General features: G+C 38.3%; 1 protein-coding gene across 10 annotated transcripts in view; it reads right to left on the bottom strand.

Annotated features, from left to right (window-relative positions):
- CACNA2D1 (calcium voltage-gated channel auxiliary subunit alpha2delta 1) overlaps positions 1–15,902 on the bottom strand; it is a 533,324-nt gene that overhangs the window by 240,316 nt on the left and 277,106 nt on the right. For all 10 annotated transcript variants that reach the window (XM_055590113.1, XM_055590111.1, XM_055590110.1 and 7 more), the window contains exon 4: positions 1,796–1,855. In XM_055590113.1, coding sequence (XP_055446088.1) covers positions 1,796–1,855 — 60 coding nt within the window. The remainder of the gene's footprint in view (positions 1–1,795; positions 1,856–15,902) is intronic.

Here is a 15,902-nt window from a genome sequence, read left to right as displayed (position 1 = left end):
ATTTTTAGATTCTCAGAATTACTCATGATTAAAACTAAAAGCACCAACTTACTATATCAAGACTAGGCAGACTACTAGGTCTAACTTTACAACTATTATGCTTTTACTATGCCACTTCTAAGAGGGGAGGAAAAATAAATTGCATTAATTATCAGTTCATCAAAAGAATATTTGGCTATTTTTGGTTTATTCAAGCCACACCAAACAAATGCAAGTTTACTTTCCTTTCATGTAACAGCAACAAACTGCATTGTAAAATCTTCACTGGATGAGTTTAAAATTTCTCCTCTATATTGAAAAAGATTGCATTTTAACTTAATCACTAGTTTTTTTCTTTACATATATTTTATAGATGCCATATTGACCTGTGCATCTATAAAAAATTGTGGATTAAGCCAGTATCTACATGATACCAATAAATCAAGCAATATGATCAATCCAAATGAAAGAAATGAACTGACAGTAATCAGAGTCTCAACTGAGTAGACTAGGAGTTTACTTAAGAAATATAAATTGGTAGAAAAGAGAGTAAAAGTAAATAATATCAGAACTAATAAACACGAAAGTCTATTTAACTATTACCCTATAAGTAAATGAAGTGCCATTTACTACATTTTCCTTTGATATACAATATAATCACAGAAACACAAAGTAAAACTGCTAATTTCTAAACCTTAAACCTCAATTCCTAAACACTAAACAAGTTCAGTGCTGTATTGAAGCACAACTTTCTTATCTTGAAATTTGAGATTTTTGTTTTTCAAAGACAATTGAACAGTATATTCAAGCTGTCATTCTTACTGTAATCATACTAGAGTAAGATACTTTAAACGGGGGAGGACACAGTTAACATTCCCCAAATGAGTTGTCTGGAACTGTTCTTGCAGGAGGAGAAGGGGACGACAGAGGATGAGATGGCTGGATGGCATCACCGACTAGATGGACATGAGTTTGGGTGAACTTCAGGAGTTGGTGATGAACAGGGAGGCCTGGCATGCTGCAATTCATGGGGTCGCAAAGAGTCGGACACGACTGAGTGACTGAACTGAACTGAACTGAAAGAGATATTCACTATAAATGAAACAACTCAAATATTTGTAACAGAAGTCTTTTAACTATTAAAGTCAGACTTCTTCAAGGACATAAGAAGATAAGACACAGCTAGAGGTGGGAGGAAGGAAGGGAAAGCAAAAGGGAGGGAAGAAGGGAGAGAGAGAAGGAAGAAAGGAAAGAGGGAAGGAGTAAGGGTGGGAGGGAGGGAGGCAAAAAAGGAAGGGAATTCATCACAAGAATTTCTGAGATTTGTATAATTCACCCCAGTGACTCTTGAAGCACAAAACTAGTTTCTCAAAAAAAACTCAGACAAAAGTTAGTATCATCTGATATTTGTAAAAGCAAACCAGAACAGACAATCAATAATGTCTAGCTAATGTGGAACAAATTAAAGAAATCTTAATACATTTATTCTAACTTCAATTGTATTGCCCACCAAAGTGATTACATTATGCATGTCATCTCTTAGAAAATGCCACTTGTTTTTCAACTAGTATATTTTCATAATACATACAAAGATTATTCATATACTACAGTTTAATGTTATTTTTATGTTATTAATTTTATAAATACCTTGGAGTATGGGATAATATTTGAAGGTACTTTTTTAAATGAAGTATAGTGAACTGTTTTTCATCCCAAAGTCCATCACTAAAAATATATTTTAAATGCAACCATTAGGTTATCAAAACACAGGACATTAATGTAAATATTAATTCAAGTAGTTTAAAAGGGTGCTTACTGCGAAATCCTCTCTCCACTGGTGGGCTGCTTGAACTTTCTCTGCTTCCAAAGCTAGACGCTGCAAAGGAAACAAGATTCTTAGAATTCAAATGACCACATGATTATATAATTGTTATATAATGCTTGGGTTTTCAAATCGATTATTAAGACATAAAAGAGACGTTCCTTATTTGTGATTCATAAATTCTAAATGATTTAATAACCTAATTTACTAAAGTTGATATATATGTATTTACTCTTTAGAAATGTAAATAGCATAGTATTCTTGAATACCAGTAAGTTTACTACCTCTGCCTCTGCAGTAGTGTGATGCAATCTATCAATGACTAACAATTATTTAAAAGAAAAGCTTTGATCACTAGAGTATGCTGCTGCTGCTGCTGCTGCTGCTAAGTTGCTTCAGTCATGTCCGACTCTGTGCGACCCCATAGACGGCAGCTCACCAGGCTCCCCTGTCCCTGGGATTCTCCAGGCAAGAACACTGGAGTGGGTTGCCATTTCCTTCTCCAATGCATGAAAGTGAAAAGTGAAAGGGAAGTCGCTCAGTCGTGTCCAACTCTTAGCGACCCCATGGACTGCAGCCCACCAGGCTCCTCCATCCATGGGATTTTCCAGGCAAGAGTACTGGAGTGGGGTGCCATTGCCTTCTCAGTCACTAGAGTATATTAATCGGTAAAACCTTGCTTTTAATGAATACCTTTATAACATATATTGGAAAGAAATGACATTAGGAAATCAATAAATATGGGCTAAATTTTGTACACACACCTTCTTAATAGCATTTTTGGCTTATTTTTTAACCAAAAAAGACAAAATTGTAATAACTTTCTCCTTGGTAAAATACATTCTTAAGAGTTTATTTGCATACCTGTGAGGAGCAAACTATCAATCCACACACTCGAAAATGGCTTTATTTCCCCTTCTTTCTTGTAGTCCAAAGTCATTAGAGAATTCTAGCCTGACTTATTTACCTTTAGCACTTTTAAAAGGTTATTTCATTAGGTTTAGTTGGAGATGAAATACCTATTGTCAGCCTGCTAATGATTTTTTGCAGATAATTTTTTTCCTTCTTCTAATAGTTTTTATATTTTCTCTCTGTATTTCCCACTGATGCTATCACGTTCTCCATTGGGCTAAGTTTTCACAAAAGACAGTAACACTTAGTGATTAAGAACAGATTCAAAACTAGACTACTTGGTTTTAAATACTAACGCTGCTTCACACTAGCTGTGCAAACTTGGGAAAAGTTAAGTTTCTCTTCCTATCTTCTAATGGGAATAGTGTCAAAATCTACCTCATTGATTGCTGAAAGAATTAAATACTATACTATACTATATATCGGAGAAGGCAATGGCACCCCACTCCAGTACTCTTGCCTGGAAAATCCCATGGATAGAGGAGCCTGGTAGGCTGCAGTCCATGGGGTCGTGAAGAGTCGGACAAGACTGAGCGACTTCCCTTTCACTTTTCACTTTCATGCATTGGAGAAGGAAATGGCAACCCACTCCAGTGTTCTTGCCTGGAGAATCCCAGGGACAGGGGAGCCTGGTGGGCTGCCCTCTATGGGGTTGCACAGAGTCGGACACGACTGAAGCGACTTAGCAGCAGCAGTAGCATACTATATATAAGCTGCTTAGAACAGTGCCTGGCAGACAGTAAGCAAATATATACATCAGCTATCTAACTGTGAAGGATAATTATGATTACATTTGTACTCTATGTCACTTCATCTGTATCCTGCCCCCTAGACAGCTAGGAGACAGGCAAAATAGGACAAGTTTAACAGTAAATATATGTATTAAACTAATTTATTTAGAGAAAGAAATGATCAAGTTAGGCTTTAGAAAAGTATAAATCTCATAGTGGTTTGCTGTTTCGTTTTTGATCTTTCAGTATAAACTGTACACTTCAGTGTGTGGTCTTGTTGTGGAAGTCTAGCCCAGACTAGGAATGGAAACATTCTTTTAGATAAATGTTATATTAGTATATTGGCTTCTGTGTATGCGTGTGTGTGTGGGCTCAATCGTGTCTGACTCTTTGCCCCCATGAACCCATCAGGCTCCTCTGTCCATGGAATATTCCAGGCAAGAATACTGGAGAGGGTTGCCATTTCCTACTCCAGCGGATCATCCGGACCCAGGGATAAACCTGCATCTCTTGCATCTCCTGCATTGGCAGGCAGATTCTTTACCAGTGTGCCACCTGGGAAGACTGTACTGGCTTTATTCCCTTTTATATAATACTGTGAGAGTAAAAGTGAAAGTCACTCAGAAATGTCTGACTCTTTGTGACCCCATGGACTATATCATCCATGGAATTTTCCAGACCAGAATACTGGAGTGGGTAGCTGTTCCCTTCTCCAGCAGATCTTCCCAACCCAGCGATCGAACTCAGATCTCCCACATTGCAGGCTGATTCTTTACCATCTAAGCCACCAGGCAAGCACAAGAATGCTGGAGTGGGTAGCCTATCCCTTCTCCAGCAGATCTTCCTGACCCAGGAATCAAACTGGTGTCTCCTGCATTGCAGGAGGGTTATTTACCAGCTGAGCTACCAGGGAAGCCCATTTAATACTATAACCCATTCATTTTTCTAAACTATTATGCACCTATTAGCAATGACTACAAAATATTGCCTAGTGGGAAATCTCAAGAATCTCGAAAAGTGAAAGTGAAAGTCGCTCAGTCATGTCCGACTCTTTGCGACCCGATGAACTATACCTATAGTCCATGGAATTCTCCAGGCCAGAATACTGGAGTGGATAGCCTTTCCCTCCTCCAGGGTATCTTCCCAACCTAGGAATCGAACCCATGTCTCCTGCATTGCAGGCAGATTCTTTACCAGCTGAGCCACAGGGAAGCCCAAGAATACTGGAGTGGCCTACTCCTTCTCCAGTGGATCTTTCCAACCCAGGAAACCAACCAGGTTCTCCTTCATTGCAGGTGGATTTTTATCAACTGAGCTATCAGGAAAGCCCACTGAATCACTTTAAAGGAAAAATTCCCCAGTGTGCTTAAATGACAATGGTTCCGGTTTATTAACTACTAGGCAGTGATGTAACATAAGAGAATCTAATAAATGTTAGAAATTGTACCAGGGAGAGTAACCCAAAAAAGACAAACAAAGACAAACTCCTAAACAGAGCAAAACCATGGGAAAAGTGTATTTATTTCAGAAAGTCACACTGTATCACAATACATTTAGAAACTCACATACAGTATAAAAATGTTGCTAAAAAAATGAATAAAATGGTAAAAGAAATGGAATTGGAAGCAATTTCTTTATAAGAAAACTTTACTAGGAAAAATAGAAAAAAGAAAAGACAGAATGAGGGGAAAAAATGCATATGCTTTAGAAAATTCAGAATGTATGTCCTTCCCCCATTTTTAACAATCCATATAAGAACTAAATTACTCATACAAATGGGGCCAATAATAAACTTCAGCATTTTGAGAATTTAAACAAAATACTGGAAAGAATATAAATAAGTTATATAATTTTTAGGTTAAGAAATATTAGAACTCTAACATTTCTTGAAGAGGGATATTAAGATTTTTCCTTGCAAGACACACACAAGAAGGCTGCTAATCCAACAAAACACACTGGGGGACAGTCACCCACAGGACCATACGTGGGTTTCAGGGCACCAGGTCTCACTCAACCACGCTGGGCTGTACTCTGATCTAACTCAGAATCACACGGTTCATAATGGGAACATAATTCACGTTTAACAAGCCATAGTGATAGTAATCATCAGCTAATTATTGCTAGAAAAAAACTAAACAGGGATGAACAACGGTCATAAACTATAAGATGATTCTCTTAGAGGGCACAGCGTCCAAATAATCTTTCCTATAATATATATATGATAATTATATATATACACACACACACACACACACACACTAATTTTATGAAGTAAATGCCATTTATTGCAAGATTCCTAAATAGCTTTAGAAGCCTAAAGACCTGTATTTCTGTAGAAGCAAAAAAGTATTTTAACACGTTAGTTGGGAGCTGAAAATTTGCTGAATTTTATATCCCCAGCTTTGAAATCAAGAGATACATATTATGAAAATGCACTACTACTACCTTCTTTTTTCACAAAGAAATTAATAAAATAATATTTTTACCTAGCATTTTTCATAAGAAAGCAAAATACAGAACTTTAGCTACTTAGCCTATCTTGGGAATCGAAACAAATAGTTGCTGATGGTGCCCTTTCTTGTGGCAAAAAAACAGCTAGTCATGACTCACAGAAAACAGACGTCTTCTGGACACTGCAAGTCCCTAATTAGCTTTTATTCTGGTAAAGTGACATTTTATATTTTAATGCCAATGATCTACCATTAAATGCCATGGGGAAATTGTGTTAAGACTGATAAAATTTCTACCTAATAAAATGTGAATGTTTGCTTAGTAGGAAATCCCTGTTTTCATAGTTGCCTATATATATAAACCCTGTAACAATAACTTGTTCAATCAAAGATCACGTTGCCAACATCCGTTGGATCATCAAAAAAGCGAGAGAGTTCCAGAAATACATCTACTTCTACTTTATTGACTTTGACTGTGTGGATCACAATAAACAGTGGAATATTCTGCAAGAGATGGGACTACCAGATGAACTGACCTGCCTCCTGAGAAATCTGTATTCAGGTCAAGAAGCTATAGTTAGAACTGGACATGGAACAACAGATTGGGAAAGAGTACTTTCAAAAGTACTGTATATTGTCATCCTGCTTATTGCTGGAACTAAACTGGAATCCAGATTGCCACAAGAAAGATCAATAACCTCAGATATGTAGATGACACCACCCTTACGGCAGAAAGTGAAGAACTAAAGAGCCTCTTGATCAAAGTGAAAGAAGAGAGTGAAAACATTGGCTTAAAACTCAACATTCAGAAAGCTAAGATCATGGCATATGGTCCCATCACTTCATGGCAAAGAGATGGGGAAACAATGGAAACGACAGACTTTATTTTTCTGGGCTCCCAAATCACTGCAAATGGTGACTGCAGCCCCGAAATTAAAAGCTGCTTGCTCCTTGGAAGAAAAGTTATGACCAACTTAGACAGCATATTAAAAAGCAGAGACATTATTTGCCAACAAAGGTCCATCTAGTCAAAGCTTTCATTTTTCCAGTAGTCATGTATGGATGTGAGAGTTGGACTATAAACAAACCTCAGCGTCAAAAAATTGATGCTTTTGAACGGTGGTGTTGGAGAAGACTCTTGAAAGTCCCTTGGACTGCAAGGAGATCCAACCAGTCCATCCTAAAGGAAATCAGTCCTGAGTATTCATTGGAAGGACTGATGCTGAAGCTGAATGGCCAATACTTTGGCCACTTGAATGCGAAGAACTGACTCATTGGAAAAGACTCTGATGCTGGGAATGAATGAAGGCGGGAGGAGAAGGGGACGACAGATGATGAGATGATTAGATGGCATCACTGACTCAATGAACATGAGTTTGAGTAAGCTCCGGGAGTTGGTGATGGACAGAAAAGGCTGGCGTACTGCACTCCATTGGGTTGCAAAGTCAGACATGACTGAGTGACTGAACTGAAGTGAACAATAACTTACTTCAGAAAAAGAAAATCTATCTCCTCTCATTTAATTTATAATACAGTTTAGTACAGTATCAAACACTAAAACCAGATGTAGCACCAGATAGAAACAAAAAACTGAGATCAGCATAAACACCTACAAGAAAAAAAATGAAGATTCTGTCATATTAAGATAAGCCAGAAAATTTCATTAAATGGCTTTATAAAAGTAAAATAGCACATATGGATTTAAAAGTCCTTTGGGTATGGAATGATAAGTATAGATACAATGTCATTAAAGTACTGATAATATATACATCCCTACCTACCTGTTGGTTCGAGCATGTAAAATAAAAAATCATTTTAAAGATATATTTTAAAGAACAAGTTTAACAAAATGGACTTGAACCTAAGCCTTCCAACTCCAAAGCTTATTCTTATTCCACAAGACCAACCTTTAGTTACCACTAAACCTATCAAAGTGTTAATATCACTTGGCATTCATAGAATATACGAAGACACATAGTAGAATCAAAATTAAAAAAAAAACAAAACACAGGTAGAAAACTATTTAAGGTTAATGGAAAAATGCCCAGTACTTTTTAGAATTTGCTAAAGACTACAAGAAAAACAGCACTGAATGTCATATGTCAGTTTGGATACTATCTTTTTCTTTTGGTCTTGCCCTCAAATCCAGAGAGAATGTTGCTAATCAGGGAGAAAGCTTTTGATATGCAGTGATCTGCAAGGAAAAAAAAGAAAAGAAAGAAACAGATAATGGGAGAGGTTTTATCAGATCAGAGAAAGATCAGCTCCCTTGAAGGTCTATTCATTCTCAACCTTCACCTTTTTGTCATATCTTTATCTTTTCCACTAGCATTGCATTCTATCAAGTGATGTGCAGGTTTAATAAAAGCAGTATAATTATACAGTGTAAGAAGAAATAATTCTATCATTTTCCTTAAAAATATCTAAAGATATTTTTTCTTGGGAATATTTTCCAAACCTGTAAAAAGTTTACTTCCTAGACTGTATGCTAATTGCATATGAAAGATAAAGTTCTCTGAAACATTTCATTACACAGAATTTTCCTTTGATAGCTTTGAAAGGAAATCTTCAGGGATCAAATGGTATTTCTGCTAGAATCCAGTAATGTTGATACTCAATGTTAATAATATCAAGAACTGAAACAGCATTCAAATAAATAACTAATTCAAAACTATTTCTTTGGTTAGTGTATGTCAAGATTTTTCTAATAAGTAAATACTAGTTCTCTACAATAGACCGGTAAAAAATGCAAGTGTAATATAATCAATGTTCAAATAGTCAACAAACTATAAGAATGAGCAAATTATTGTATTATGCCTCTGTTGACAAGTTTCCCTATTTTCATCCAATGTTCTTAAGATACCTAAAGAATCAGGATAATCATTTGAATGATCTAACAACATCTACTGAAAACAGCAACCAAGTAAAAGAACAGACTTCTGTGCTCTGAAGAACAGTGTGCAGGTACCGTTGATAACTCTGGATAGTGACAGTGTTAGTTGCTCAGTCGTGTTTGACTCTTTGTGACCCCATGGACTGTAGTCCACCAGGCTCCTCTACCCACGGAATTCTCCAGGCAATAATACTGGAGAATGGCTACTGGGTAGCCATTTCCTTCTCCAGGGGACCTTCCTGAACCAGGGATCAAACCCAGGTCTCCTGCATTGCAGGCAAATTCTTTAAATTGATGATTTTGAACAGTGGTGTTGGAGAAGACTCTTGAGAGTCCCTTGGACTGCAAGGAGATCCAACCAGTCCATTCTGAAGGAGATCAGCTCTGGGATTTCTTTGGAAGGAATGATGCTAAAGCTGAAACTCCAGTACTTTGGCTACCTCATGTGAAGAGTTGACTCATTGGAAGAGACTGTGATGCTGGGAGGGATCAGGAGCAGGAGGAGAAGGGGATGACAGAGGATGAGATGGCTGGATGGCATCACTGACTCGATGGACGTGAGTCTAAGTGAACTCCGGGAGTTGGTGATGGACAGGGAGGCCTGGCGTGCTGCGATTCATGGGGTGGCAAAAAGTCGGACACAACTGAGCGACTGATTTGATCTGAGGGAAGCCCTAGCATTAAAATAAGTTAAATAATTAAACAATTTAAAAATTGTTAAAATAAGCATGCACTTTTGAATCAAATAGATCCAGTTTCCAATTCTGGTGCTGCTATTCACTAACTATGGAATCACAGGAAATGGACTTAACATTTTTTCAGCATTTCACAACAATATCTACTTTATATATTTTCTATTGGTATTTCAATATCTACCATATTATAAACTCAATAAAGTTTTACTTCCATTTGAATCTTACAAACACAACTACATAGGACAGAGTATGTTAGCACGGTAATCACTCATAACCACTTTAATGTGTACATATGTGAGTGAAATGAATGAAAACATCTTAATGGTCCCTAAGTTTTCACTGTATTTTGATCTGTAGAAAAGCTCTTATCTGTGGAACTACAGACTGCACCAAAAGCAAACACAATTTAGGGAATATAGCAGATTTACACAGTAGTCAGTAAAATGAGTTCTTCAGTCTTATTTCATCTTATAATAAATGAAATTAGAAACAAGAACAGATCAGTATATGAACGCTATTTTTCCTTTCTAGTGTAAGATTTAAGGGAGTATCATATATGCAAAACATATAAATAAAAGTTGCTAAAATCAAGCCAGTCATTATTTATTCTTTTATTTGTGGCCCAGTGAAAATTAAATCTTTTGGAACATGGCTTCTGGATCTTGTTGTATAGATTTCAGCCAGGATCTAACATATTCAGGAAATGCTTTTGAAATTAACTACAAAGCTTCAAGTCTAATATTCCAAGATGCAATTAGCTCCAAATAAATTGGCAGACTCTTGGAATATATAAGCCAGGGTAAAGGAGATGTCATCTGGTAAGAATAGCAAAACTCCTTTTAGCAATAGTGAAAGTAAATAATACACAAATGGCAATTATCACTTTTATTTTTTTGGCTCTGCAGCACAAACACTAAAATAAAAAGCTGTGGAACGGAAAGTAATTTCTACATCAGCTCTTTGATACCTGAAAGAGCTGATACACACCCTGATACACACCTCTTTGATACACTTTGATACCTGAAAAGAATCACCAGATGAACCTGTTCAAATCACCTAGACTATACACAAACCCACTCAACTCCACAACCATCTGAGATTCTGATTCTGGGATCATTCCCAGAAATCTACATTGTTTCATAGAGAACACCTTTTCCACAGACTACCCTTGAAAAGGCTCCTCTAGAACAGCAGTCTCCAACTTTCTTGGCACCAGGAACCGGTTTTGTGGAGGACAATTTTTCACAAACAGTGAGAGTGTGTGTGTAGGGGGAGGGAGGGGGGAGTTCAGGATGCTTCAATCACAGTACATTTATTGTGCAGTTTATTTCTATTATTATTACATTACCTTCACTTTAATCATCTTATATCATAAGGCATTACATACTGGAGGTTGGGAAACCCTGCTCTAGAGGGTAAGAGTTTAGCTATACTAAGATCAGATCAGATCAGTCGCTCAGTCATGTCCAACTCTTTGCGACCCCATGAATCACAGCATGCCAGGCCTCCCTGTCCACCACCAACTCCCGGAGTTCACTCAGACTCACGTCCATCGAGTCAGTGATGCCATCCAGCCATCTCATCCTCTGTCGTCCCCTTCTCCTCCTGCCCCTAATCCCTCCCAGCATCAGAGTCTTTTCCAATGAGTCAACTCTTTGCATGAGCTGGCCAAAGTATTGGAGTTTCAGCTTTAGCATCAGTCCTTCCAAAGAAATCCCAGAGCTGATCTCCTTCAGAATGGACTGGTTGGATCTCCTTGCAGTCCAAGGGACTCTCAAGAGTCTTCTCCAACACCACAGTTCAAAAGCATCAGTTCTTCGGTGCTCAGCCTTCTTCACAGTCCAACTCTCACATCCATACATGAGCACAGGAAAAACCATAGCCTTGACTAGACGAACCTTTGTTGGCAAAGTAACGTCTCTGCTTTTGGTATGCTATCTAGGTTGGTCATAACTTTCCTTCCAAGGAGTAAGCGTCTTTTAATTTCATGGCTGCAGTCACCATCTGCAGTGATCTTGGAGCCCAGAAAAATAAAGTCTGATACTGTTTCCACTGTTTCCCCATCTATTTCCCATGAAGTGATGGGACCAGATGCCATGATCTTCGTTTTCTGAATGTTGAGCTTTAAGCCAACTTTTTCACTCTCCACTTTCACTTTCATCAAGAGGCTTTTTAGTTCCTTTTCACTTTCTTCCATAAGGGTGGTGTCATCTGCATATCTGAGGTTATTGGTATTTCTCCCGGCAATCTTGATTCCAGCTTGTTTTTCTTACAGTCCAGTGTTTCTCATGATGTACTCCGCATATAAGTTAAATAAACAGGGTGACAATATACAGCTTTAATGAACTCCTTTTCCTATTTGGGACCAGTCTGTTGTTCCATGTCCAGTTCTAACTGTTGCTTCCTGACCTGCATACAAATTTCTCAAGAGGCAGATCAGGTAGTCTGGTATTCCCATCTCTTTCAGAATTTTCCACAGTTTACTGATGGTGTGATCACTGACCTAGAGCCAGACATCCTGGAATGTGAAGTCAAGTGGGCCTTAGAAAGCATCACTACGAACAAAGCTAGTGGAGGTGATGGAAATCTAGTTGAGCTATTCCAAATCCTGAAAGATGATGCTGTGAAAGTGCTGCACTCAAAATGCCAGCAAATTTGGAAAACTTAGCAGTGGCCACAGGACTGGAAAAGGTCAGTTTTCATTCCAATCCCAAAGAAAGGCAATGCCAAAGAATGCTCAAACTATCGCACAATTGCACTCATCTCACACGCTAGTAAAGTAATACTGAAAATTCTCCAAGCCAGGCTTCAGCAATATGTGAACCGTGAACTTCCTGATGTTCAAGCTGATTTTAGAAAAGGCAGAGGAACCAGAGATCAAATTGCCAACATCTGCTGGATCATGGAAAAAGCAAGGAAGTTCCAGAAAAACATCTTAGCTATACTAGACATATGAATTTAATCACTTTGAAAAACACTGTTTGAAACAGTAGCACAAGTTGATAGACAAACAAAAATAACCCACTAGTTCCCTAGCCTTACACTATCCTGACTCCCATCACATACTTAACTCTATCCATATCTTTGTTGTCTCTCCCTCCTATTCCCTAATTCCCTTTTTCCTTCTCCTCTCTCTCTCTCTCTCAGACTTTCAATTTAACACTAACTGCAAGTCCATTCAGAGAAGGCAATGGCACCCCACTCCAATACTTTTGCCTGGAAAGTCCCATGGATGGAGGAGCCTGGTGGGCTGCAGTCCATGGGGTCACTGAGGGTGGGACACGACTGAGCGACTTCACTTTCACTTTTCAGTTTCATGCATTGGAGAAGGAAATGGCAACCCACTCCAGTGTTCTTGCCTGGAGAATTCCAGGGATGGCGGGGCCTGGTGGGCTGCCATCTATGGGGTTGCACAGAGTTGGACACGAATGAAGCGACTTAGCAGCAGCAGCAAGTCCATTAGGCACAGGACACATTTCTTTCATGTCTGTACACAGCCAACATTTCATGCCATGTGTAGCAGGGAACAGATACTCAATTACTGTGTGTGGAAATGTATAAATAATCACTTTTAAGTACTGTCAAGATTTTATCTCAGTTGTATCAAGATTCATAATTAAGTTCACTACATTATTATCATTCTTTATCATGATACTTCAGGAGGTCACAAAACTCTTTCCCATAAGAGAAGCATATTCCTAGATCAATATATCACTATCTAATTATTAAAACTTGCTGGATAAATTCATCATCACATGATCCTTAAAATTTAGTAGAATTTGGCTTTGAATGTGATATGAATCCAAACTAATCCATGTAATTCTAATTCCACTCTGAGATTCTAAAACCAATTTATAATCAGTTGCCTTATTCTTCAAATGTTGAATACAAATGCCGATTCAGAACCCCAAGACATATATCCCTAATATCCACCAGGTCCATTTTGGCTGCCTGAACCACAGCTACTCCATTTTGATTTTTAAACAATCTTAAATATGTCATCACTGTTCCCTATGAACTAATTCTATATCCAATCACCATTTGGGAGACAATTCTCTCATGTTTATGTGAATCCTGTGAACAGAGGTGGGGTAGATTCTGCTCTAAATTATCTTCTCAAGAATGTGTAGCAAACAGAGTTGGAAGACAGAGTGTCTCCCTGCAGGGCAGAAGAAAGATTTATCTGTTCCTCAGGTAAATAAAAATAACCCCATGGGGCAAAACTTGGGCAGACTCCCTTTAAAAGAGGGGCATTTCCCAAGCTCAGGGCTCCTCAGCTGTGACACACGCTCACAGCATAGGCACTATCTATCTGGGTGACTCAGAAATGGCCTGCCCTGGACTTGATGGTAAGGAGTTACCTGTGGGACCTCCCATGCTGGGAGTTACCAAGTCCATGGTGTCTGACTCAGGGAGTCTCCTAAACCTATGAAATAGTAGTTGGCTAGCTTGTTAGCGTGCATGAAGAGTAAAATCTCAGACCCTTCTCACTTCTCAACACACCATATCTGATTGAGTCTGCTTCTATGAAAATGCTCACTCGTCCATCATCCTGTCTTTAAACTTTCATCATCATATAACTGATGTCATCTTTATTTTCTCTTCAGTTATTTCCTGAGCATGCATTTTGCACCCCCTTTCAAATTACTCCTAGATCAGAGGGGGCAGAGTCACCTGGGAATAGGTTAGATACCCATATTGTTAGATCCCATCTCGGCCCTGTTGAATCAGAAGCTCTTTTAATCTGTATTTTACCAAGACCTCCCTGTGATTCTTTTTTTTTTAATTTATTTATTTTAATTGGAGGCTAATTACTTTACAATATTGTACTAACTTTCACCATACATGGCCATGAATCAGCCACAGGTGTACACAGGGTGGAACGATTTGAAAGAATAGCATACATTGACATGAATCAGCCATGGGTGTACATGTGTCCCCCATCCTGAACCCCACTCCCACCTCCCTCCCCATCCCATCCCTCAGGGTCATCCCAATACACCAGCCCTGAGTACCCTGTCTTATGCATAGAACCTGGACTGGTGATCTATTTCACGTATAATAATATACATGTTTCAATGCTATTCTCTCAAATCAGCCCACCCTCGCCTTCTCCCACAGAGTCCAAAAGTCTGTTCTTTATCTCTGTCTCTCTTGCTGTCTCACATATAGGGTCATCGTTAATATCTTTCTAAATTCCATATATATGCGTTAATATACCATATCGGTGTTTTTCTTTCTGACATATTTCACTCAGTATAATAGGCTCCAGTTTCATCCACCTCATTAGAACGATTCAAATGTATTCTTTTTAATAGCTGAGTAATACTCCATTGTGTATATGTACCACAGCTTTCTTATCCATTCATCTGCTGATGGACATCTAGGTTGCTTCCATGTCCTGGCTATTATAAACAGTGCTGCAATGAACACTGGGGTACATGTGTCTCTTTCGATTCTGGTTTCCTCAGTGTGTATGCCCAGCAGTGGGATTGCTGGGTCATATGGCAGTTCTATTTCCAATTTTTTAAGGAATCTCCACACTGTTCTCCATAGTGGCTGTACTAGTTAGCATTCCCACCAACAATGTAAGAGGGTTCCCTTTTCTCCGCATCCTCTCCAGCATTTATTGCTTGTAGACTTTTGGATCGCAGCCATTCTGACCAGCGTGAGATGGTATCTCATTGTGGTTTTGATTTGCATTTCTCTGATAATGAGTGATGTTGAGCATCTTTTCATGTGTTTGTTAGCCATCTGTATGTCTTCTTTGGAAAAATGTCTGTTTAGTTCTTTCTCAAATTTTTTGATTGGGTCATTTATTTTTCTGGTTTGAGCTGCATGACCTGCTAGTATATTTTTGAGATTAATTCTTTGTCAGTTGCTTGTTTGCTATTATTTTCTCCCATTCTGAAGGCTGTCTTTTCACCTTGCTTATAGTTTCCTTCATTGTGCAAAAGCTTTTAAGTTTAATTAGGTCCCATTTGTTTATTTTTGTTTTTATTTCCATTACTCTAGGAGGTAGGTCATAGAGGATCCTGCTGTGATTTATGTCAGAAAGTGTTTTGCCTATGTTTTCCTCTAGGAGTTGTATAGTTTCTGGACTTATATTTAGATCTTTAATCCATTTTGAGTTTATTTTTGTCTATGGTGTTAGAAAGTGTTCAAGTTTCATTCTTTTACAAGTGGTTAACCAGTTTTCCCAGCACCACTTGTTAAAGACATTGTTATTTATCCATTGTATATTCTTGCCTCCTTTTTCAAAGATATGGTGTCCATAGGTGTGTGGATTTATCTCTGGGCTTTCCATTTCGCTCCATTGATCTATATTTCTGTCTTTGTACAATACTGGCTTGATGACTGTGGCTTTGTAGTACAGTATTAAGTCAGGCAGGTTGACTCCTCCAGTTCCATTCTTCTTTT

The sequence above is a fragment of the Bubalus kerabau genome, chromosome 8 (genome assembly GCF_029407905.1).
Source record: "Bubalus kerabau isolate K-KA32 ecotype Philippines breed swamp buffalo chromosome 8, PCC_UOA_SB_1v2, whole genome shotgun sequence".
NCBI lineage: Eukaryota > Metazoa > Chordata > Mammalia > Artiodactyla > Bovidae > Bubalus > Bubalus kerabau.
This window is presented reverse-complemented; position numbering and strand designations above follow the sequence as displayed.